Source organism: Heterodontus francisci, chromosome 47, assembly GCF_036365525.1.
Source record: "Heterodontus francisci isolate sHetFra1 chromosome 47, sHetFra1.hap1, whole genome shotgun sequence".
NCBI classification, from domain to species: Eukaryota; Metazoa; Chordata; class Chondrichthyes; order Heterodontiformes; family Heterodontidae; genus Heterodontus; species Heterodontus francisci.
Window position 1 is genome coordinate 17,867,563 of NC_090417.1, and position 23,234 is coordinate 17,890,796.

The following is a 23,234-nucleotide window of genomic DNA, read 5'->3' on the forward strand; positions in this document are numbered from 1 at the left end:
AGTTCTTCACAAGAAAAAATGATCTTTTTGAATTTATAAAGCACCTGAATATCAAAAGCATAAAAAATACTCTGGTTCTAAACATGCAGCCAAGATACTGTCATCAAGCTTAATTAAATGATTGGTTTTGCGACTGCCCCATAAGCAGCACCAGTAAGAGCTTTCAACAGTCTCAGTCACCTTGACCTTCTCCTTTCACGAGTGACTAACATGGGTTGCAAGGACATGTGGTGAGGGTGTGGTCTGTCTCATAATGGGGCGCCATTTGAAATATGACCGCATTATCAGAAGTAAGTCAGGACAGGTGATGGAATGGACCTTTCCATAAGGGTTCACTGCCTGAGCTAATTTGGGACTCACGGAGAAACCAATTGATAGAGAGGTACCAAGACTGACTATTGAACCTCAGGCCAGTTCTACACATCTCCATGGAACCATTAGACTAATAAGAAATGACCTTCCTCTATTACACGCTGGTCAATATTGAAGGCTTTCTCTGGTGAGGTCATATTGCTCACCACCTTAAGCAGGACACCACTTCTCACACTGGCCATCATTCTGGCCTCTCAGTGCCAAGCTCAGTTCCATGTACAGAGTTTCAGGCACCAAGAAATGCATTCAATGTCCTGACTTGTTACTTCGTAAGACCTGAGTCAGAAAGGAGATTTTTATCTCTTAATTTGGTTTGAATTTAAACCCAGTTACCAATGGGGAAGAAATCATTTCAAAACCCATTGCATTGCCGACCACTGCCTTCCCCATTTGATCTATCGGCCCAAAAGGTAATCTGGTGTACATTTCCGTAAGGAACGACTGCTGATGGTTTTCCAACTCTACATCAATACCTCCCTGTCCTTAATTACTAATTCTGTTGACTGGAATTGGAATTTGGCATTGTAGGGAAGAATGGAGTCTAAGATTTCCCTATGGAGAGAAGTAACATTAATAACAGGGCTTATCAATAACTTGATAACGTACATTGATACTGCAGGTCATTAATAACACTGCAACTTACATTAATACTTCAATTTACCGATATTGTAACTCTCCAATAATACTGCAACTTACATTAATACTTCAATTTACCGATATTGTAACTCTCCAATAACACTGCAACTTACATTAATACTACAACTCTCCAAGAATACCATGATTCACCAAAAAACCTTTCGCTTACCATGAATACTCCAACTTGCATCAGCTCTCCATTAATATGGTAACTTAGTTACAACTGTAATTTGCCACCACTGCTGCAACTTGCCACCAATACTACAATTCACTGTTAATAATGGAACTCACAATACTGCACCTCCCCAGCAACAGTGCTCCCATCAGTGAACCAAATCAATAGCACTGCAACACAGCATTAATACTGTTGGATATCAATAATAATACCTTACATCAGTAACACTACAGAGCGCAGCAGCATAACAATGACATTGAATGTACAGCACACAAACAAGGTATTTGGCCCATCTGGTCTGTGCTGGTGTTTACGCTGGGCATGAGCCTCATCCCACCCCTCTTCCTCCCAACCCATCAACATATCTTTCTATTCCTTTCTCCCTCATGTACTTATCCAGCTTCCCCTTATATTCAACAATACTATTCAGCAAGTACTCTCTGTGGTCGCCTGTTCCATATTCTCACAACTCTGGGTAATGAAGTTTCTCCTAAATCTCCGATTGGATTTATTTGGACGATTTTATACTTATGGCCCCTAGTTTTGGTCTCATCCACAAGTGGAACATCTCTATGCCTACCCTTTCAAACCCTCCAGAATTTTAAAGACAGTTATCAAGTCACCCATCAGCCTTCTCTTTGCTAGAGAACAGAGCCATCGCCTGTTCAATCTATCCTGATGAGTATATTCTTTCAAATAGGTTGGGCTGGTGTTGCGAAGCTCTTGTTGTTTGTTGTAAAAAGAATCTCAGCAGATGGTCAAGTTTGGAGAACAGAAACAAAATAATGCAATCAATGTTGTTGATTCGAGAACAACAAAAAAAACATTGACTCCCTCACCTCACCCCACACCCACCCCCCCCCCCGCCCGCCCAACCATCTCCCATCACTCCCTGCCCACCTACCATCTCTCCTACCTGTTATCTCTCCCTCCGCCTGCCTTCTCTCCACACTCACCATCTCTTTCAGCCAACCCTCCTACCATCTCATCAGACTGGAACACATGAAAAGAAAAATGGGAATGGAATAAAAAGTCCCTGAATGTTTAAGTGTTCATTCAGTAATCATCCTATTTACTTTGTGCAGTAGTATGAATGATTGTCAGTACTTGTCCCTCTCATGTATTAAACTCTGCCAGTGAGGAAAGGTACACTGTGATTAAGGGAGCAGCAAGTCATTCTAAATGTTCATCAAAGGGTCACATGCCCCTTTAAAGACCATCTCCTGTTATGTCGATAAAAGCAAAATACTGCAGATGCTGGAAATCTGAAATAAAAACAAGAAATGCCGGAAACACTCAGCGGGTCTGGCAGCATCTGTGGAGAGAGAAGCAGAGTTGACGTTTCAAGTCAGTGACCCTTCATCAGAACTGGCAGAGGCTAGAAAATGTAATAGGTTTTAAGCAAGTAAAGCGGGGGTGGGGCAAGAGATAACAAAACAGCTGTTGATAGGACAAGGTCACAGAGAATAACTGACCAGAAGGTCATGGAGCAAAAGGCAAACGGTATGTTAATGGTGTGCTGAAAGACAAAGTGTTAGTACAGAGAAGGTGTTATTTGACAGAAAACTGAACAGCCTGGTCCCAAGCACAAACATGAAAAATGCAGTGGGCAGGCACAGTGGAAACAAAATAAACAAACTAAAAAAAAATAAACATTTTAGAAATAAAAAAGAAAAAATAACTAAAAATAAAAAGAGGGGCCCGTCATGTTATGTAGATGTTTCTGCAACATTTGCTTCCCTAGTTTCCATTGATAGTGACATAAATGGCATTGACACACTTCATATTACACCTAATACAACAGCAAAATACTGCAGACGCTGGAAATTGACAGGAGTGATAGTAAGCAGATGACACTGATTTAAGATCATGAGCAAAGGAACCAGAGTGGGAGATGAGAATTTGTTTGATACAGTGAGTTGTTATGATCTGGAATGGCCTGCCTGAAGGAATGGTGAAAGCAGATTCAACAGTAACTTGCAAAAGGGAATTGGATAAATACTTGAAAAGGGAAGAAAATACAGGACTAAGGGGTAAGAGGATGGTGGGGGGTGAGGGTGTGGGACGAATTGGACAGCTCTTTCAAATGGCTATCTTCTGTGCTTTCAGATTCTTTAAGGAATGTGGCAAGACAGTGTGGGACCACAACCCAAGCATCCGATTGAACATTTTAAACACAAACTCCAATGAAATTGTGGTTCACGCACAGAGGTCACATTGGATAAGAATGTTTGGCGTCTATGAGTAATGTGACTGGGGCACTGAAAGCTCTGGCTGATTTGAAACTGCACCTGCTAATACACAATGCAAATAGAATCAAAAATACATGGCTTATAACACAGATGATTGCATATACATCAGTAAGAACACTGGTCGATCACTTCTTTTGTATTGAAATGTTCTACTGTTTGAAATCAGTAATCTCTTATTCAATAAAACAAACTGAATCAGGACAATATTGAGAGTACGAATACAAAAGCAAAATACTATGGATACTGGAAACCTGGAATTATGAACAGAAAATGCTGGAAATATTCAGCAGGTCACTCAGCATCTGTGGAGAGACGAACAGAGTCAATGGTTCAGGTTTGTGACCTTTCATCAGAATTTCAGCAGCTGAAAGGTCATCAACCTGAAATATTAACTCTGTTTCTCTCTACACAGATGCTGAGTGACCTGCTGAGTATTTCCAGCACTTCCTGTTTTTAATGCAATATTGAGAATATTCTTGATGAAAGGAAAATGTAATTAAATGGTTATAAATAAAGCAAGTCAGATCAGGAATGTACATTCCAACCCCGGATTGTGATGCTGCAAACTGGCCAGACTCCCCTCCTCCAGCAAAAAATCCATCACCTCAAACAAATGGAACAGGAATTTCTGAGACCCTACACACACAATGGGTGGTTCATCAGAAAATGGCATCTGCCTTGCTGTCCAACGATGACACCGATTGACAGGCAAATGGCACATTGACACAGTGGTCTCAGGAAATGCCACCCATACTCCTGGCTCACTCTCCTTTATTCATCACCAAGCAGGAGCCAAGTAACGTAGTTAAACAAATGCTTGGAGGCCACAGCATTCAGGACTAGGGTGGATCCCTGGAGGTTTCATCACATGACCTCCCACCTCCAACTGCCCCAGCTTCACACTCCTCGCATCGATAACCCAACATGTCCATCCTCACAGCACCTTGCCATTTTGCAACCGATTGAGAAAGTGAACAGACATTCCGTTAACCGATTAGATGATCCTTGACTCAGCCAAACAACCTATATTTTTTGCTCATCTCCAATATTCTAGATGAAAGATAAAATAGATGAAAGTGTTCAAAGAAATGAAAAAACTTTTTTTTCCATTGGTGCCAATGAGTTTTCATGTGTATTTTGCTCCCAGCAGTGTCCTGAAAATTAATCTTAAATTTCTGAAGTCTTGGCAACCATGGTAAGCACACAGCCTCAGATCCCCTCCTGCCCTCAGTTACTACATAACATACATCTCCTACAACATCTCAGAACATTGTGCTGATGGGGATGGACTTTGAAGGGGTGGGAACCCATTGGCACAAACTCGATGGGATTTCCTGGGCTGGTGCCACAACCTTAGGTTCTCAACACAAGAATGACATTGATCCAAAAGGCACACTGAAAGATGCATCTGGTGCTAAGGTTGTTCGCAACACTTTAACACACTATGCTAAACCTTGCTTTATAGACAATTTTGTACAGTACAGTGAGCATGAAATGGGATTGTGTTATAAATGCATTTTAAATCAATATACACAGTTCTCATCGGTAAGATTTATATATCTCTTTGGCACTTGTAGAATAATCATATATACTTTTAAGGCAAAATGACTACAGGTAAAGAAGCCATGCTGTGTGTGCAAAGTTTCTGAAGGGCACACGCGAATTCTGGAAAAGGAGGTCGGATAGCTCTGGATTAGTGCAGCAGACATGTCATTCCTTAGTGAAGTGCATCAGCAGCTTCCTCCTCATCTGTTCGGCAGAAGTGCTTTGTATATCGCCAACAGTACGTCACACACACACAATAAACACACACAATACACAGGGGGTGGGGTTGGGGCTCCCTTCAGTTAACAGGATTCGAGATAATACTGGAAATAAAACAAAATCAAACAATGAAAGACGACGTCAGAATTTGAATTCGATCCCACCAAGGTTTTTTGAAATATAATTGGCTAGAAAGGTTGCATTACTGGTTAGAATGCTGGTCAACGATTGGTTGCCGGTCAACGGAAGAGTGTTGGTGAGGGGCTACTGGCAAGACTAAGGTTAACTAATGGGTTCTAGTCCTCAACATGGATAGTATGTATTACCAGTAATGCACACTTTGTACGTTTGTGTACCAGTCATGTTTCAGTACCAGTTGGCTGTGGATTGAAGCCAGTTCAGTCCCAACATCTGAAACCAAAGAATTGCCAATCTGGGGCAGCTCCTAATGTTAAACCACTGGAGCATGAGGAACAGCATTCAGATAACATGATACTTCGGAATCTCCTTGCATCACAGTCAGCAAAGAAACTGTCAATAAATAGTGAGAGCAGTAATTGATTGTAAGGATAAGTGAAATGCACTGTATTTCACTGAAGCCAGAGGGTGGCCAAAACATGGGTCTACTGGATAGCTGGGGTGCTAATTCAGAGCACCCTCTCAATGTTATTGACCCCACATAGTTGCTGAGACTGGAATCTGTGATTGCCATACAGCAAGCTAGCTTGTTACATTAGAGAGGGAGGCATTGATCAGATGCACTTGTGTGGGAGACAGATGTCCTGTCTGTTGTGCAGGAGCTGCACATCTGCTATGGGAGACAGAGCTGGGAGATGACCAGCCCTGGGCTGGGAGCAGGCACCATGAATCAACTTTGTGCAGTATGGACAGAGGCCTGGGGATGTGGTTTCCCAACATGACATGGTTTGGGACAGCGTGCAGTACAAGGAGACTCACTGAGGAACTGCAAAAACAAGGGTCAAAAGTGCACCAAATGGATGTGGATTACCCTATTGCTGATGTGTGCTGTACCTCAGCTGTTTCAAGGCATTTGAAGTGGGGGCAACTCAGGAACTTCAATTACATGGAATGTTTACCAAAACTGCTGTTCTTTTTAAACACAGGGTGAGATTTTAACTCATTGAAAACCCATTCACTTGCACTGAGTGAAAATCGGGCTAATAGAATTTACAGCACAGATAAAAGGCTGTTTGGCCCACCAGGTCTATACCGATATCACTAGCCCCCTCCCACCTTCCTTCATCTCTCCCTGTCGGTGGATCCTTCCAGGAAAAGAGAAAACTTTGGATATAATTTTATCTAACCATGCTGCCCCGGAGCCTCACTATCCAGCACAGCCAAAAACGTTACTTCTTAGAGGGGAGGGGGATCCTAATTAAAAGTAATCAAAGCTGATCCAATTAGTCATGGGCTGATGTGACGGGTCAAAAACCTAGAGAACACAAGTTTCAATGAGGAAGTTAGGACTAAGAGGGTATGTTGGTACATTTTCATCCACAAGGGTGATCGAGTTATGGACAGACATTAAATGGGTTGAAGAGCCAACTGGAAGTGTTTCTGGAGTGGAGGGATTCACTGGAAAAAAAACCTGACATTGTTTTCGAAGGCAAGCAGTCGTCCCAACAGCAAGTGAGGAACCTAAAGCTTTGAGGCTGCATCAGATGATATTAAACCCCTAACTGCAGCCCTCTGAAGAGTACATAAAGCCCCAATTGCAGTCAGGTAAATACAGTACTTTTACACCTCATCTTTGCTTCTGAAAAATTGGCACTGAGGGAGAACCCTTCTTGTTCAGCTCAGATTCTGCTTTCATTGGATCTTATGCTTGTTTTTGTTTGGACCGCTGGCCACTCAGATACTCAGACATTCATTCAGCATTTCTTTACCTTTACAGTGAATTTATATTATATATATAATATATAAAAGATATAAAGTGATTGTGAAAGATAGCCGGAGCAAGAAGACCCAAGCCCAGGCAGGCCCCTCACCCATAGTTTTTGGTGGTAAAATAAAGAGCCTGCAACAAAACTGGCTTGTTTTGGTGCATTTTTTCTTTAAGTAATTCTGTTTTACACCAGAATGAGAGCCTTGCTTTGGTTAAATATCAGTTTGGAAACATCTCTCTGGTGTAATGAACTACACAGTAGTTTCGCTCTTCCACAAGCTGGTGTTTATGGAGGGGTTTCCATCTGTGCCAAAGAGGGAGATATCATACTTGCTTCCCTTTAGCGCACCATTTTGATTGGCCATGTTCAACGGGTACGATCTTCTCTTGACCTCTTTCTCGAAAGGATTGGGCTGCTTCAAGTTGTCCCGGCTCACACTGCATTGCAGCATTCTGCTGGGGCCTTGGGGCTGGCTGCTAGTATCACTCCCCTCTGAGGGGGTCATGCTGGTCTCTAGTTCACCAGCCCCTCTTCTCACCCCACCATTGCTCAGCTGACTAGTGTGACTGCTTGGGCAGCTCTCTGGCTGGCTACTGTTCTCACTGGAGGCTGCCTCCGGGTTGGCCCCTCTCAGTGCTTTTAACCGGTGGTGCTTGCCATCCCGGTGCAGCTTAGTCCTGGCTTTGTGATTTCGGCTGCCCGCCAGTACACTATTCCCACACGGTTGGGCCTCCTTGTTGTCCTGTTCGTGCTCGCCGCAGAGTGATGGTGTTTTGGGGCTGGTGTAGTCCCTTTGGTTCAGGGCTGCCTGGAGGTTGGTCACCTTGCACTGTCCGGCCCCTGAGTAGTTGCTGCCAAGCGAGGATGATTTGTTGGAATATGGCGCCTCAGAATTCCAGCCTGGCAGCCAGAGCTGAGGACCTGTGCCCCCGGCAGGACCAGGAGCAGTTGAGTGGCTGCAAGGTTGTGCCGACGATTCCCTAGTGCAGGGTAGCCAGGGTCTGCAGACGTCCTGGCGCTTGAGGCAGTGGTGGATCAGCACCAAGAGGCCCAGCCCGACTGCTGCCACCCCATACAGGCAACTGAACAAAACATTGAAAGACTGTCCTTGAGAGACGGAGAGGGCCCCAAATGTCCAAAGGGCAACGAAGAGGAACTGGGTGGACACCAATGTCCAGAGCTGAGCTTCCAGGGAATGCTCGTTCTCAGTGACAAGTGAGGGACTCCCGGAGCCGCAGGAGGCTGATCTCGAGTCAGTCAGGTGGACGCCATTGACTGCCAGCTGCTGCTCCCCCTCTGGCGACCCTTGACCTTCACCCTTGTTCTGTGGGTAGCACCGGAGATGTAGGGCAGCACAAAGGAAGTAGATCCAGCTGATGAGCATCGTGAATCCCGCCGGCACGTAGAATGCTCCCAGGCTCGGCTTCCAGGCCAACCAGCAGCTTCGGAAGGTGGAGGAAAAACAACGACAGTTAAGGCGCTAGTTCTACAATTGCAGGGCAGGGGGACATGCTCCCCTTCACATTTTTCTTTTACATGGATCGTGTCCACGCCCCTCTCGTCCAAATCCCAGATACAGCCCTCCTGCCCCAACCACCCACGCCACCCACTCCCCTGGCAGCAACTATGTGCACCTGGGCTGCAATCATACAATCTTACACCACAGCCATTTGTCCGATCATGCTTGTGCTGGTTCTTTCATCCATCCAATTAGTTCCACTCCCCTGCTCTTTCCCCATAGCCCTGCAAACCTTTTTCCTTTTCAAGTATTTATTTAAAAATGAATTTAGTTATTTATTTAAACTTTTTACAATCGAGATAAATGACTTAGATGAAGGGACCGAAGGTATGGTTTCTAAATTTACTGATGACACAAAGATAGGTCGGAAAGTAAATTGTGAAGAGGACATAAGGAGGCGACAAAGGGATAGAGATAGATTCAGTGAATGAGCAAAGATCTGGCAATTGGAGTATAATGTGGAAAAATGTGAAGTTGTCCATTTTGGCAGGAAGAATAAAAAAGAAGCATATTATCTAAATGGTGAGAAATTGCAGAGCTCTGAGTCAGAGGGATTTGGGTGTCCTAGTGCATGAATCACAAAAGGTTAGTGTGCAGGTACAGCAAGTAATTAGGAAAGCTAATCGAATGTTATCGTTTATTGTGAGGAGAATTGAATATAAAAGTAGGGAGGTTATGTTTCAGCTACATAGGGCATTGGTGAGACCACATCTGAAGTACTGTGTACTGTATTGGTCTCTTTATTTAAGAAAGAATGTAAATGCTTTGGAAGCAGTTCAGAGAAGGTTTACTAGACTAATACCTGGAATGGGCAGACTGTCTTATGAGGAAAGGTTGGACAGGCTGCGCTTGTATATGCTGGAGTTTAGAAGAGTAAGAGGCAACTTGATTGAAACATATAAGATCTTGACAAGGTGAATGTGGAAAGGATGTTACCCCTTGTGGGAGAATCTAGAACTAGGGGTCACTGTTTAAAAATAAGGAGTCACCCATTTTACATAGAAACATAGAAAATAGGAGCAGGAGTAGGCCATTCGGCCCTTCGAGCCTGCACCGCCATTCATTATGATCATGGTTGATCATCCAACTCAGTAAGCTGTTCCTGCTTTCCCCCCATATCCTTTGATCCCTTTTACCCCAAGAGCTACATCTAACTCCTTCTTAAAAGCAGATAATGTTTCGGCCTCAACTGCTTTCTGTGAATTCCACAGGCTCACCACTCTCTGGGTGAAGAAATTTCTCCTCATCTCAGTCCTGAAAGAGTTACCCCATATCCTTAGACTATGACCCCTGGTTCTGGACTCCCCCACCATCGGGAACATCCTTCCTGCATCTACCCTGTCAAGTCCTGTTAGAATTTTCTAGGTTTCTATGAGATCCCCCCCCCCTCAGTCTTCTGAACCCCCGCGAATATAATCCTAACCGACTCAATCTCTCATCATACGTCAGTCCCGCCATCCCAGGAATCGGTCTGGTAAACCTTCGCTGTACTCTCTCTATAGCAAGAACATCCTTCCTCAGTTAAGGAGACCAAAACTGCACACAATATTTCAGGTGTGGCCTCACCAAGGCCCTGTATAATTGCAGCAAGACATCCCTGCTCCTGTACTCGAATCCTCTCGCTATGAAGGCCAACATACCATTTGCCCTTTGTACCACCTGTTGCACCTGCATGCTTACCTTCAGCGACTGGTGTACGTGAACACCCAGGTCTCGTTGCACAGTCCCCTCTCAGTTTATAGCCGTTCAGATAATAATCTGCCTTCCTGTTTTTGCTACCAAAGTGGATAACCTCACATTTATCCACATTATACTGCATCTGAAATGCATTTGCCCACTCACTCAACTTGTCCAAATCGCCCTGAAGCCTCTGCATCCTCCTCACAACTCACCCTCCCACCCAGTTTTGTGTCATCTGCAAATTTGGAGATATTACATTTAGTTCCCTCATCTAAATCATTAATGTATATTGTGAATAGCTGGGGTCCTTGTACCGATCCCTGCGGTACCCCACAAGTCACTGCCTGTCATTTGGAAAAAGACCCATTTATTCCTACTCTTTGTTTCCTGTTTACCAACCAATTTTCTATCCATCGCAATACACTACCCCCAATCCCATGCGCTTCAATTTTACATGCTAATCTCTTATGTGGGACTTTGTCGAAAGCCTTCTGAAAGTCCAAATAAACCACATCCACTGGCTCCCCCTCATCAACTCTACTAGTTACATCCTCGAAGAATTCTAGTAGATTTGTCAAGCATGATTTCCCTTTCGTAAATCCATGCTGACTCTGCCCGATTCTACCACTGTTCTCGAAGTTCTCTGTTATAAAATCTTTGATAATGGACTGCAGAATTTTCCCCACTACTGACGTCAGGGTGACTGGTCTCTTATTCCCTGTTTTCTCTCTACCTCCTTTTTTGAATAGTTGGGTTACATTAGCTACTCTCCAATCTGTAGGAACAGTTAGAGAGTCTATAGAATCTTGAAAGATGTCCACCAATGCATCCACTACTTCTAGGGCCACTTCCTTAAGTACTCTGGGATGTAGATTATCAGGCCCCGGGGATTTATCGGCTTTCAATCCCATCAATTTCCCCAACACCATTTCTCTACTAATATTGATTTCCTTCAGTTCCTCCCTCTCACTAAACCCCGTGTTCCCCAACATTTCTGGTATGTTATTTGTGTCCTCCTTTGTGAAGACAGAACCAAAGTATTCATTTAATTGGTCAGCCATTTCTTTGTTCCCCATTAATAAATTCCCCTGTTTCTGACTGTAAGGGACCTACATTTGTCTTCACCAGTCTTTTTCTCTTCACATACCTATAGAAACTTTTATAGTCAGTTTTTATGTTCCCCGCCAGCTTACTCTCGTACTCTATTATCCCCTTCTTAATCAATCCCTTGGTCCTCCTTTGCTGAATTCTAAACTGCTCCCAATCCTCAGATCTGTTGTTTTTGTCTGGCAAATTTGTATGCCTCTTCCTTGGATCTAATGCTATCTCCAATTTCCCTTGTAAGCCATGGTTTGGCTACCTTTCCCCTTTTACTTTTGCGCCTGACAGGAATAAACAATTGTTGCAGTTCATCTATGTGCTCTTTGAATGTTTGCCATTGCTTATCCACCGTCATCCCTTTAAGTAACGTTTCCAAATCCGTTGTAGCCAACTCACGCCTCATACCTTCGTAGTTTCCTTTATTAAGATTCAGGACCCTAGTCTCAGAATCAACCACGTCACTCTCCACCTAGATGAAGAATTCTATCATATTATGGTCGCTCATCCCCAAGGGGTCTCGCGCAACTAGACTGTTAATTATTCCTCTCTCATTACACAATACCCAGTCTAGGATGGCCTGTTCTCTAGTTGGTTCCTCAACGTATTGGTCCAGAAAACCATCCCGTATGCACTCCATGAATTCCTCTTCTACGGTATGTGAGTAATTTGATTTGCCCAATCCATATGCAGATTAATGTCACCCATAATTACAGATGTTCCTTTATCGCATGCGTCTCTAATTTCCTGTATGATGCCCTTCCCAACATCACCACTACAGTTTGGGGGTCTATATACAACCCCCACTAATGTTTTTTGCCCCTTAGTGTTTTCGCAGCTCTACCCATACAGATTCCACATCGTCAGAGCTAATATCCTTCCTCACTGTTGCATTAATTTCCTCTTGAACCAGCAATGCAACTCCACCGCCTTTTACTTTTTGTCTGTCCTTCCTAAATACTGAATACCCCTGGATATTCATTTCCCATCCCTGGTCACCCTGCAGCCATGTCTCCGCAATCCCGACTATATCATACCTGTTTACATCTATTTGTGCAATTAATTCATCCAATTTATTGCGAATGCTCCGCGCGTTAAGGCACAAAGCCTTCAGGCTTGTCTTTTTAACAATACTTGTCCCCTTCCCACTATTTTTCACTGTGGCCCTGTTTGATTCTGGCCCTTGATTTCTCTGCCTATCACTTTTCTTATTCCCCTTACTGTCTTTTTTTATTTTTATTTTTTTAAAAATTTATTTAGAGATACAGCACTGAAACAGGCCCTTCGGCCCACCGAGTCTGTGCCGACCAACAACCACCCATTTATACTAACCCTACAGTAATCCCATATTCCCTTATCACCTCCCTACACTAGGGGCAATTTACAACGGCCAATTTACCTATCACCTGCAAGTCTTTGGATGTGGGAGGAAACCGGAGCACCCGGCGAAAACCCACACAGACACAGGGAGAACTTGCAAACTCCGCACAGGCAGTACCCAGAATCGAACCCGGGTCCCTGGAGCTGTGAGGCTGCGGTGCTAACCACTGCGCCACTCTTTGATCCCCCCTCCTCTGACTCCTTGCAAAGGTTCCCATCCCCCTGCCATTTTAGTTAAACCCTCCCCAACCACTCTAGCAAATACTCCCCCTGGGACATCAGTCCCGGTGCTGCCCAGGTGTAACCAGCCCAGTTTGTACTGGTCCCACCTCCCCCAGAACCGGTCCCAATGTCCCAGGAATCTAAAACCCTCCCCCTCACGCCATTAGAGAAAGATGAGGAGAATTTTTTCTCTCAGAGGGTCGTGAGTCTTTGGAACTCACTTCCTCAAAAGGCGGTGGAAGCAGAGTCTTTGAATATTTTGAATGTAGATGCAGATAGATTCTTGATAAGCAAGGGGATGGAAGGTTATCGGGAGGTATGCAGGAATGTGGAGTAATCAGTTCAGTCATGAACTTACTGAATGGCAGAGGAGCTCGAGGGGCCGAATGGCCTACTTCTGCTCTTAATTTTTATGTTCGTATTGTCCAATTTTCTTTTCAATTATACAGTTGAATCTGCTTCCACTGCCCTATCAGGCAGCACATTCCAGATTCTAACAAGTCACTGCATAAAAAGATTTCTCATCTCTCTGCTGCTTCTTTTGCCAATTCTCTTAAGTGCGTGCCCTCTGGTTATTCACCAGACCACCAGTGAAAACAATTTTTTCCAATTTACTCCATCAAAACCCTTCGTACTTTTGAACTAATTTCCTCAACTTTCTCTACTCTAAGAAGAACATTCCCAGTTTCTCTCGTATCTTCACATAACTGAAGTCCCTCATACCTGGTACCATTCCAGTCAATCCCTCCGAACCCTCTCCAAGGCCTTGACATCTTCCTAAAGTGTGATGCCCAGAACTGTTCATAATACTCCAGCAAAGGCCTAAACAGTGTTTTATAAAGATTTAGCACACTTCCTTGCTTTTGTACTCTATGCTACTGTTTATAAAATCCAGAATGCCATTCGATCCTTGTTTTAAAATACCAATAACAACTTGCATTTATACAGCAACCTTAACATAGTAAAATGTCCCAAGGTGCTTGACAGAAGTGTGATCAGATAAAATTTGACACTCATCCACATAAGCAGATATTAAGACAGGTGATCAAAAGTTTGGCTAAGAGTTTCAGGAGTGTATTAAAGGAAAAGGGAGAAGTGGAGAGGTGTAGGGAGGGAATTCCAAAGCTTAGGGCCTCGGCAACTAGAGGTACAGGAAACCAGGAATGCTCAAGAGGCCAGCATGAGAGGAGTGCAGAGATCTTGGAGGGTTGTGGGACCAGAAGGTAGGGAAGGGTGAGGCCTTGGAGGGATTTGTGCTCTAGTTTGAGAATTTTAAAATCAAGGTGCTGCCAGACAGGGCGCTCATATCAGTCAAGGAAACAGGGAGTAATGAGTGAATGGGACTTGGTGTGAGTTAGGATCAGGGGAGCAGAATTTTGGATGAGCTCACCTTTACGGAGGGTGGAAGGTGGGAGGCCGGCCAGGAGAGCATTGGAAAAGTCAAGTCTGGAGGTAACAAAGACCATCTAAATTTGGAATGGATCAATCTACGATTACAGCAGTTTGTTTTTAATCTTGGGACAAGCAAAAGCCAAGAAAAAACTTAGTGTGTCATAAATAGTCTGATTCACTTAAAGGAAGATGAGGAAGAGCTTGCATTTAAAAAGTCCCTTGTGGCCAATAGAATGCAGCCCCAATGTAGTTATGTGGGCAAAACTCAATCATGGTTGGACTTGAGTAAACACGCGTGGCTTCTCAAGTGGACCGCTGCTCCATGGACGAATACTCACTACGGGCTGTAGTCGCTGTAATTGTGCAGATTGACGGCTGCAGTGATCCCGCATATAATTAGGGGAATGCCTCCAGCAATGAGATAGAACCTGTACAGAAAAAGAAAACACATTCATGATCCAGGCTGAGCCTCGGACAAGCGCTGCACAAATTACAGGACTTCAACGCAAGACACCAATAAGGTTCACTGAAATAAAGGGAGAAGGCAAGAGAATACAGGAGGATGTAGTTAGGAGAAGCTCGAATTTTAGAAGCTTGGAAGTTACAGGTAGAAGGAAAAACTGAGGGACATGAGTAGTGGCACACACACTGTTTCAGGTCATGAGAAAGACTAAGTTACAGAAGGAGATGGAATGATGAGTTTTTATTTCAATACAGTTGGGATGAGGAAGAGTGGTTTGTAAGCGGATTTGGAGCGGAAGAAGTTCAGGAGAGGTTAATTCGGAGAAACATTGACTCAATTGTTATCAGTAAAATAGAGAAAGGTGGCAATGCAGAGAGAGAGATTGGGAGCTACAGCTGAGATAAAGAGAAACTGCCAGCCTTCTCTTATAATCTATCCAGAAGTATGGGTGAGGTGACAGAAGAGAAATCAAGTCATGGATCAGCTTAAAAGTTGAGGAAGGGAATTGGACTGTTGATCACAGGACAGTAAACCAAGCTTTAGCAATGCAAACTCCAGTTAGCATCAAGGAGAGAATGGGGCCAAGCACGAACAAATGACGAACGACTAAGGATAGAACTAGCAAAAGTCACTGATGGGGCTGTTAATGGACTTGAAGAAACCAAGTCTTTGAACAGCTGAAAGGAACTAGATATTCATGGTCCCACTGATGGGCAGGATGAGGCAGAGGTATAGTGATTCAGCCGTCACACCGCAAGAGGGCTGGACAATGTGGCCACAGAGAGTGAGCGATTTGAAAAATGGGACAGATGAAAAATGGAGAAGGCAAGTCAGAAATACTGAGTTCATTGAGAAAGAGACAGAGGATCAGCCTTCAATAGTACAGAGAAAGCCATTTAAGAACAGAGCAGATAGCCAGGATTTGTTGACGAGCTGTTCTCTGGAAGGATGTGACAATCTCTCATGTTAATCGGGAGCTCAGGAACAGCAAAATAAAGAAAAATTCTCAAGAACGTTGCACAGATTCCCTTCCTGTAACAGTATAGATCAATATTCATAAAATGATTTTGAAATATCAGAAACTTTGACTTGGAAAGCAACTTATTTGGTGCCAAATTACAATTGCCTTCACCCCATCCCACGCTACCTGAGCATTGGGCGCTGGGCGGGTGTAGGCAACTCAAGCTCCTGCTGTCGTTGCATCTTCTGTGTCGCTTCCTTGTAAATGACCCTTGCTAACACTCCAATCCAGATCAGGGTCGAAAGAGACGAATAATGCAGAACAATTCCGATCTGTGAAGAGAAGGTAAATTGGATTACTGCAGATGAATCAACATACTCAGAAACCTGGCGCTGAACACGATTGGATGATGGCATCTAAGGATGTCACCCCTCTAAAATGGAGCAGTCAATGGGCAGCGAGGAAAGGCCCTGCCATCCAAACAAAAAACCTGCATTTCTATAGCACCTTTCATAAGCTTGGTATGTTCCAAAGTGCTTTACAGTGTAGTCATTGTTTTAATGCTCCCACAAACAGGAATGTGATAATGACCTGATAATTTATTTTAGTGATGTTAAGGGATAAATATTGGCCAAGACACCAGAAAGAACTCCCCTGCTCTTCTTTGAAATAGCGCCATGAGATCTTTTATGTCCACCTGAGAGAGCTGACAGACTTCAATTGAACATCTCATCTGAAACACAGAGGAGCACTCCCTCAGTACTCCACTGGCAGTGTCAGCCTGGATTCTGTGCTCAAGTCTCTGGAGTGAGGCTTGAACTCACCAACCTTCTAACTCAGAGACAACAGTGCCACCCACTGAGTCACAATTGACACAACATGCTTCAGCTCACTATCTGAGAGTTATTTCAAATGTAGGCTTGCCTCTCTCACCTGGGCCTTGGCAAGCAGTGACTAATTTGCAATGCGTTCTGCAGAACCTCTCCATGTGGCTTCAGCTAGCCACCTAAAGCTGTCCAGCCGTACTTCATTTCAATTTGATCCACTGAACCACCTGGACCTGGTTTCAACCCGATTCTATTCAATGGCCAAAGTAGGTTTCATGGTGAGTTTACCTAGAAGCTTGCCTAAGGCAGGTACCAACTTGGCACCATGGAAGTGTCCAAGGCAGGTCACAAAGAAATTTACTAAAGGCCCTTCCCAGCACCAAACATCAAAGCCTCTGTTATTTAAGACTCCATTTACTGCACATACTGTGAATGGTAACTAAGTGCTCTAAATCAATAAAACAGGCTATTTAATGGGGCAGTCCTTCAGGGATGGCCACTCCTGCTCCTAAGATAGGTCGTCCAGCTAAGAAACCGGGGAACACACTTTAAGCTTTTAAGATGCGACTGGAATTGTACTGAGGTACAAAAATGCAGTAAGCATGTACAGCAAGGATCGTAACCAGGACTGCAACTATAGGAAAAGTTAACAACCTTAAATATTAACGCTGTTGCTCTCTCCACAGTGGCTTTCCTCAGGACTGGAAGTAAAGGCAGGTATTCGCTGGCTCAGGTCTGTGGAGGATAGTGAAACAGCGCAATCTGTGCAGGAGGAGCAGCTGGGAGGACTCAGAGGGTTGTATAAATACACTGCAGATAATTAAGTGTGACAAACAAGTATGGAAATAAATTGACTGGGAAGTGTTACAGGAAGTATTCCATTCACAGGTGGTCTATGCTAAGCTGTTTTATAACGATTGGAGTGCTATACCATGTAATGCATTATTCTGCTGCTAAGGTTTCTCTTTAAGACTACAAGGCCCAATTGTTAAGTAAACAGAAACTCAGATCACTCAAAATGTTCTTGTTGTCTGGTTAGGGAACTTTGCAGATTGAAATGTACGTGTCAGTTTCAGGCTGCGGCTAAGAGGTACCCAGCATCTGTGACCGAGTGTAACATTTGGAATGCAATATCTGGAGTGTATGCAGAGGGCAATGTCTGTGTATAGAAATAGAGATTGCACAAGCTATTTGTTCCACCATGTTTGTAGAGCTCTGTGCCACGGAAACAGCTCAGTTCAGAAAACACAAATTCAGCCTGGGGTCTGCACTCACCACTTGACAGATCAGACCGTACTCCGTACGATTGATGCCCCCGGCGAACACAGCACAGGTCATGGAAATGTGAAACCAGAGGTTAAGCAACATGTGCCAGTTCTTCCTGGAAATTCGGATTGTGCTGGAATAGGTGGCAAGAGGATGATATTAAATCACACACATCAACAGCGTCACATCTAGACAGCATTTATATAGAAGCCCCCAGTTCAACAACTAACGCAATGAATTCAAAAATAATTCATTCCCACAGCATAGGTATCACTGGAAAGGCAGTTATTTATTGCCGATCCTTAATGTCCCTTGAGAAGGTGGTGATAGGGCGGCACAGTGGTTAGCACCGCAGCCTCACAGCTCCAGCGACCCGGGTTCAATTCTGGGTACTGCCTGTGTGGAGTTTGCAAGTTCTCCCTGTGTCTGCGTGGGTTTCCTCCGGGTGCTCCGGTTTCCTCCCACATGCCAAAGACTTGCAGGTTGATAGGTAAATTGGCCCTTATAAATTGCCCCTAGTATAGGTAGGTGGTAGGGAAATATAGGGACAGGTGGGGATGTGGTAGGAATATGGAATTAGTGTAGGATTAGTATAAATGGGTGGTTGATGGTCGGCACAGACTCGGTGGGCCGAAGGGCCTGTTTCAGTGCTGTATCTCTAAACTAAACTAAACCGCTACAGTCCATGTGATGAAGATGCTCCCACAGTGGTGTTCGGTAGGGAGCTCGAGAATTTTGACCCAGTGATGTTGAAGAAATGGACAATATAGGTCCAACACCAGGTGCTGGTGTTCCCATCCTGAAATGGTCCAGCCTTCACTGCAAGAATGACCCATGTCCAACCATTTGGTTACACCTTTGGAGTGGGGGATAATAGTTTGATCCCAGAAGGACAATATCCCTTCCCCTTCAAAGTTCACAACAATATCAAACTGTTGATCCAGCACAATGTGCTGGAATGCACCAAGGCAGATGGTAGCTTGCCTTCGAGGATCTTTTCGAGGGGAATGGGAGAGGGAGGCAGCTGCCCAGTGCCCAGACCAAAGTTGCTGGTTTTCCAGGACTTGAACCTCCATGATCCAGGGCTGTCAGGCCTCCTACTGTGCTGAAGGCTTTCCATAATTTTCCAAAGGGAACGGGTTTCTGGGAATAACAGGATGCAAGTGGACAGCAGCCACATGTGCCAGATTCAGTATAGATCCAGTGCAGAACTAAGAAGGATATGCCGATGGGTGTGAGAAAGTAGGGGCTGGGGCAGGAGAACACTTATGTGGAGCATAAAGATCAGAACAGACCAGTTGGGCCAAATGGCCTTTCTCTGTGCAGTACATTCTATGTAATCTAGTCACAAGCTTTGTCTGTTCTGCCCTTGGCAACGTGGCAATTGTATTTTTTTACTAGACGCAGTTGGTAACTTACTTGTGCTTCAGGATGTATGTAATGATGGTGGTGAAGAGGCAGAGTAAGAGGACAACAGTGCAGGTGTAGATAATGGGGTGTAGAATCTGCACGTTTCCATGAACTGGGGTAAGCTGGTTACTTATCTTCTGTAAGAAAAATACAGTGAAGCAATAAATTGCAACACAGTACGACATCCTCGTTTGCTTTTATCAGATGCATTCTTTTCACTGGCAAGGATGGCATTTGTTGCCCATCCCCAGTTGCCTTGAGGGGTATTGATGGGCATTCGTGAACCTCTGCAGTCCATACCGTGAAGGCAGTTAGATCTGGAGTTCCAGGATTTGACTCAGTAACGTAGGAACAGGAAGAGGCCATTCAGCTTCTCGAGCCTGTCCCACCATTCAATTAGATCACTGCTGATCTCCATCTTAACTCCTATGCAACTTGGTTCCATCTCCTTTAATACCCATACACAACGAAAATCTATCAATGTCAGTTTTAAAATTTACAACTGATCCTCAGCCTCAACAACTTTTTCAGGGAAAGAGTTCCAGATTTCCACAGCCTCTGTGTGAAGAAGTATTTCCTGCCATGACCCCTAAAAGGCCTTGCACTAATTTTAAAATCTTTTTCCATGAAGGAAACAGTTTCTCTCTATCTATCCGATCAACTCCTTTAATCATCTTGAGATCCTCAAATATATCACTCCTTCATCTACAAAACTCAAGGGCCAATGAAGGAATGGCAATATATCGAAGTTGGATTGTGTTTCTGATTTAGATGGGAACTTGGACGTGGCAGTGATTCCATGTGCCTGCTTCCCTTCTCCATCTTGGTAGCGGAAGTCATGGGTTTGGGAGGTGCTCAACACTTCAAGGTCTGTGAAACTCCTAACTCCTCAAACTCCTTGGTCTTTGTTTCCTCATAAGATCAATGTAAACCCAAGCTTGTGGTCACCTTGGCACTACTTCCCGTTTTACTTTCTTTTCCACTGCTTCCTACCTTATACTCCAGGCCCTGTCATACACAAGGTGAAGCCAAACCTTCTCTGACCAAATGTGGCCAGGAATTCATCACCAGACCTATCTATAAAACTATTGCTACCTCCAAGAGCCTCTTGGTCCTATAAATAATTATTCCATAACCAGGAACGCAGAGATCTCAGTGGGTTGTACGGCTAGAATATAGGAACATAAGATATAGGAGCAGGAGTAGACCACACGGCCTGTCGAGCCTGCTCTGCCATTCAATACGATCATGGCTGACCTTGGGCTTCAACTCCACTTTCCTGCCTGCTCCCCATATCCCTTGATTCCCTGAGAGACCAAAAATCTGTCTATCTCAACCTTAAATATATTCAATGTTGGAGCCTCTGGGGTTCCAAAAATTGACAACACTTTGAGTGAAGAAATTTCTCCTCTTCTCAGTCCTAAATGATTATCGCCGTATCCTGAAACTGTACCCCGGTGTTTTAGCTTCCACAACCAGCGGAAACAACCTCTCAGTGTCTACCTTGTCAAGCCCCTTCAGAATCTTGTAAGTTTCAATGAGATCATCTCTTATTCTTCTGAACTCCAGAGAATATAGGCCCAATTTACTCAGCCTCTCATCATAGGAACCAATCTAGTGAACCTTCGCTGTACCACCTCCAACGCAAGTATATCATTCCTCAAATATGGAGACCAAAACTGCACACAGAATTCCAGGTGTGGTCTCTCCAAAACCCTGTATAATTATAGCAAGACTTCATTATTCTTGTATTCCAATCCCTTTCCAATAAAGACCAATATGCTATATACCTTTCTAATTGCTTGCTTACCTGCAGGCTAACTTTCTGTGTTCCTTGTACGGGTACACTCAAGTCTCTCTGAACAGCAACACAAGTTTCACACCTTTTAAAGATATTCTGCTCTTCTGTTCTTACAACCAAAGTGAATAACCTCACATTTCCCCACACAATACTCCATTTGCCACCTTGTTGCCCACTCACTTAACCTGTCTATATCTCTTTGCAGCCTCTTTGTATCCTCCTCACAGCTTGCACTTCCACCAAGCTTTGTATCATCAGCAAACTTAGATACATTACTCTGTCTCTTTGTTTTAATCATTAATATAGATTGTAAGTAGCTGAGGCCCTAGCACTGATCCTTGCGGCACTCCATTATTCACAGCCTGCCAACGTGCCCCATTTATGCCTATTTGTTGCTTCCTGTCCGTTAACCAGTCCTCTCTCCATGCTAATATAATATCCCTAATTCCATGAGGCTTTATCTTGCCCTATTAATGTTTTGTGTGGCACCTCATCAAATGCCTTTTGGAAAGCCAGGTACACTACTGGTTCCCCTTTATCTACCCTACGAGTTACATCCTCTCGAAACACTTACAAATTCGTCAAAGACAATTTCCTTTTTGCAAAGCCATGTTGATGTTGTCTAATCAGACTATGATTCTCTAAATGCATTGTTCAGACTTGCTTAATAGTAGATTCCAGCACTTTCCCGATGACTGATGGCAGGCTAACTGCTCTGTAGTTCCCTGTTTTCTCTCTCCCTCCTTTCTTGAATCGTGGTGTTACATTTGCAAACTTTCAATCTGCTGGGTCTGTTCCAGAATCCAGGAAATTTTGGAAAATCATAGCCAGCGCATTCACTATCTCTGCAGCTATCTCTTTAAAGCCCCTGGATGTAGGCCATCAGGTCTTGGGGATTTGTCAGATTTTAGGGTCTTGAGTTTCTCCAATACTGGAAGAGATTAGAGAGTTCGGGAGGTGCGAGGCCATGGAGAGATTTGAGAAAAAGGATGAGAATTTTAAAATCGACACATTCCCAGATCAGGAAACAACATAGATCAACAAGCACAGCATGTGATGAGTGAACAGGACTTGGTGCGAGTTAGTCTACGGGCATTCTCAATTAAATGGCCATTATTTTCAGGCAGGATCCCATCCTTTAAACAAGGAAGCACAACTCATTCATCTCTTTGAGTGGCTAATGAAAAAAGTTTCCTCTAGCTTTTATGCTGACAACCGTTTACTCTGTGCCTGCACCGCCAAACTCCCAGCATCTCCTTACCTTCAGTACAGCAACATTACTGAACTTGTGACACCACAAGGTGGTGATGTTAACCTTGGCGTATGCTATTTGGCATCCTTCTGCTTTCCAGCCTCCGAAGCCATTGAGGAGGTCAAAGTTCCAATGGGCAGCTACCTGGTCTTCACCCGACTGCCAGTGACGCAGGGATACCAGGATGGGATCACTGGCTTCGTTCACACCACAACCATCTGAACAGCACCAATACAGAAAACAAAAAGAACTGAAATCATCCTTCCTCAGCTTGTTCCTAAGACAAACTAACCAGCAGATTCCCCTCTTGAAGACTCCATTTTGGCCTCGACTGATCCTCCCGCATTTCCTCCTTGGCTAAACATCCCCACCAAACCCATGGAAGCTCAAACACTTTTTTTGCCCTCAACCACTATTAAATTAGTGTCAGCCGTGGCTCAGTGGGTAGCAGTCAGAAAGTTCTAGATTCAAATCTGAGGGCATTTCCAAGCAAATTATATATGGCTGCCTGAATCTGTTTGTTACAGTGGCCAATAATTGAGTCCCTCTGTGGGTTTCCTGCAAGTATAAATAAGGAACCACCTGCAGCAGCTGGATCAGTATGGCAGGCAGAGTCAGCGCCTATGGCAGAAATAGACATTGCTACTCAAAGAAAATGCAGCGGCTGATAATTATGCAGATAGAAGACATTTACTACATTGTCCTTGCAGCTGTTTGTGTTCCTGGTAAATAATTAGAACTTATCAGGAAATGGATGTTTGATTATTCATCAGAAACATTAACCTATTTTTCTATTTCAGGTGCTGACTGAGCTGCTGTTCATTTCTAGCATTTTATGTTATTTTATTCCAGATTTA

At 44.0% G+C, this 23,234-nt stretch overlaps 1 protein-coding gene across 1 annotated transcript in view; it reads right to left on the reverse strand.

The window, feature by feature from the left end:
• Positions 1 to 3,863: 3,863 nt before the first annotated feature.
• adgra2 (adhesion G protein-coupled receptor A2) overlaps positions 3,864 to 23,234 on the reverse strand; it is a 166,655-nt gene continuing 147,284 nt past the window's right edge. Inside the window, exons 14-19 of the mRNA XM_068023383.1 lie at positions 22,387 to 22,595; positions 19,334 to 19,461; positions 17,924 to 18,047; positions 16,008 to 16,153; positions 14,736 to 14,825; positions 3,864 to 8,548 (exon numbers count right to left, since the gene is read on the reverse strand). Of these exons, the coding sequence (XP_067879484.1) occupies positions 7,357 to 8,548; positions 14,736 to 14,825; positions 16,008 to 16,153; positions 17,924 to 18,047; positions 19,334 to 19,461; positions 22,387 to 22,595 (1,889 nt within the window). The 3' untranslated portion in view covers positions 3,864 to 7,356. The remainder of the gene's footprint in view (positions 8,549 to 14,735; positions 14,826 to 16,007; positions 16,154 to 17,923; positions 18,048 to 19,333; positions 19,462 to 22,386; positions 22,596 to 23,234) is intronic.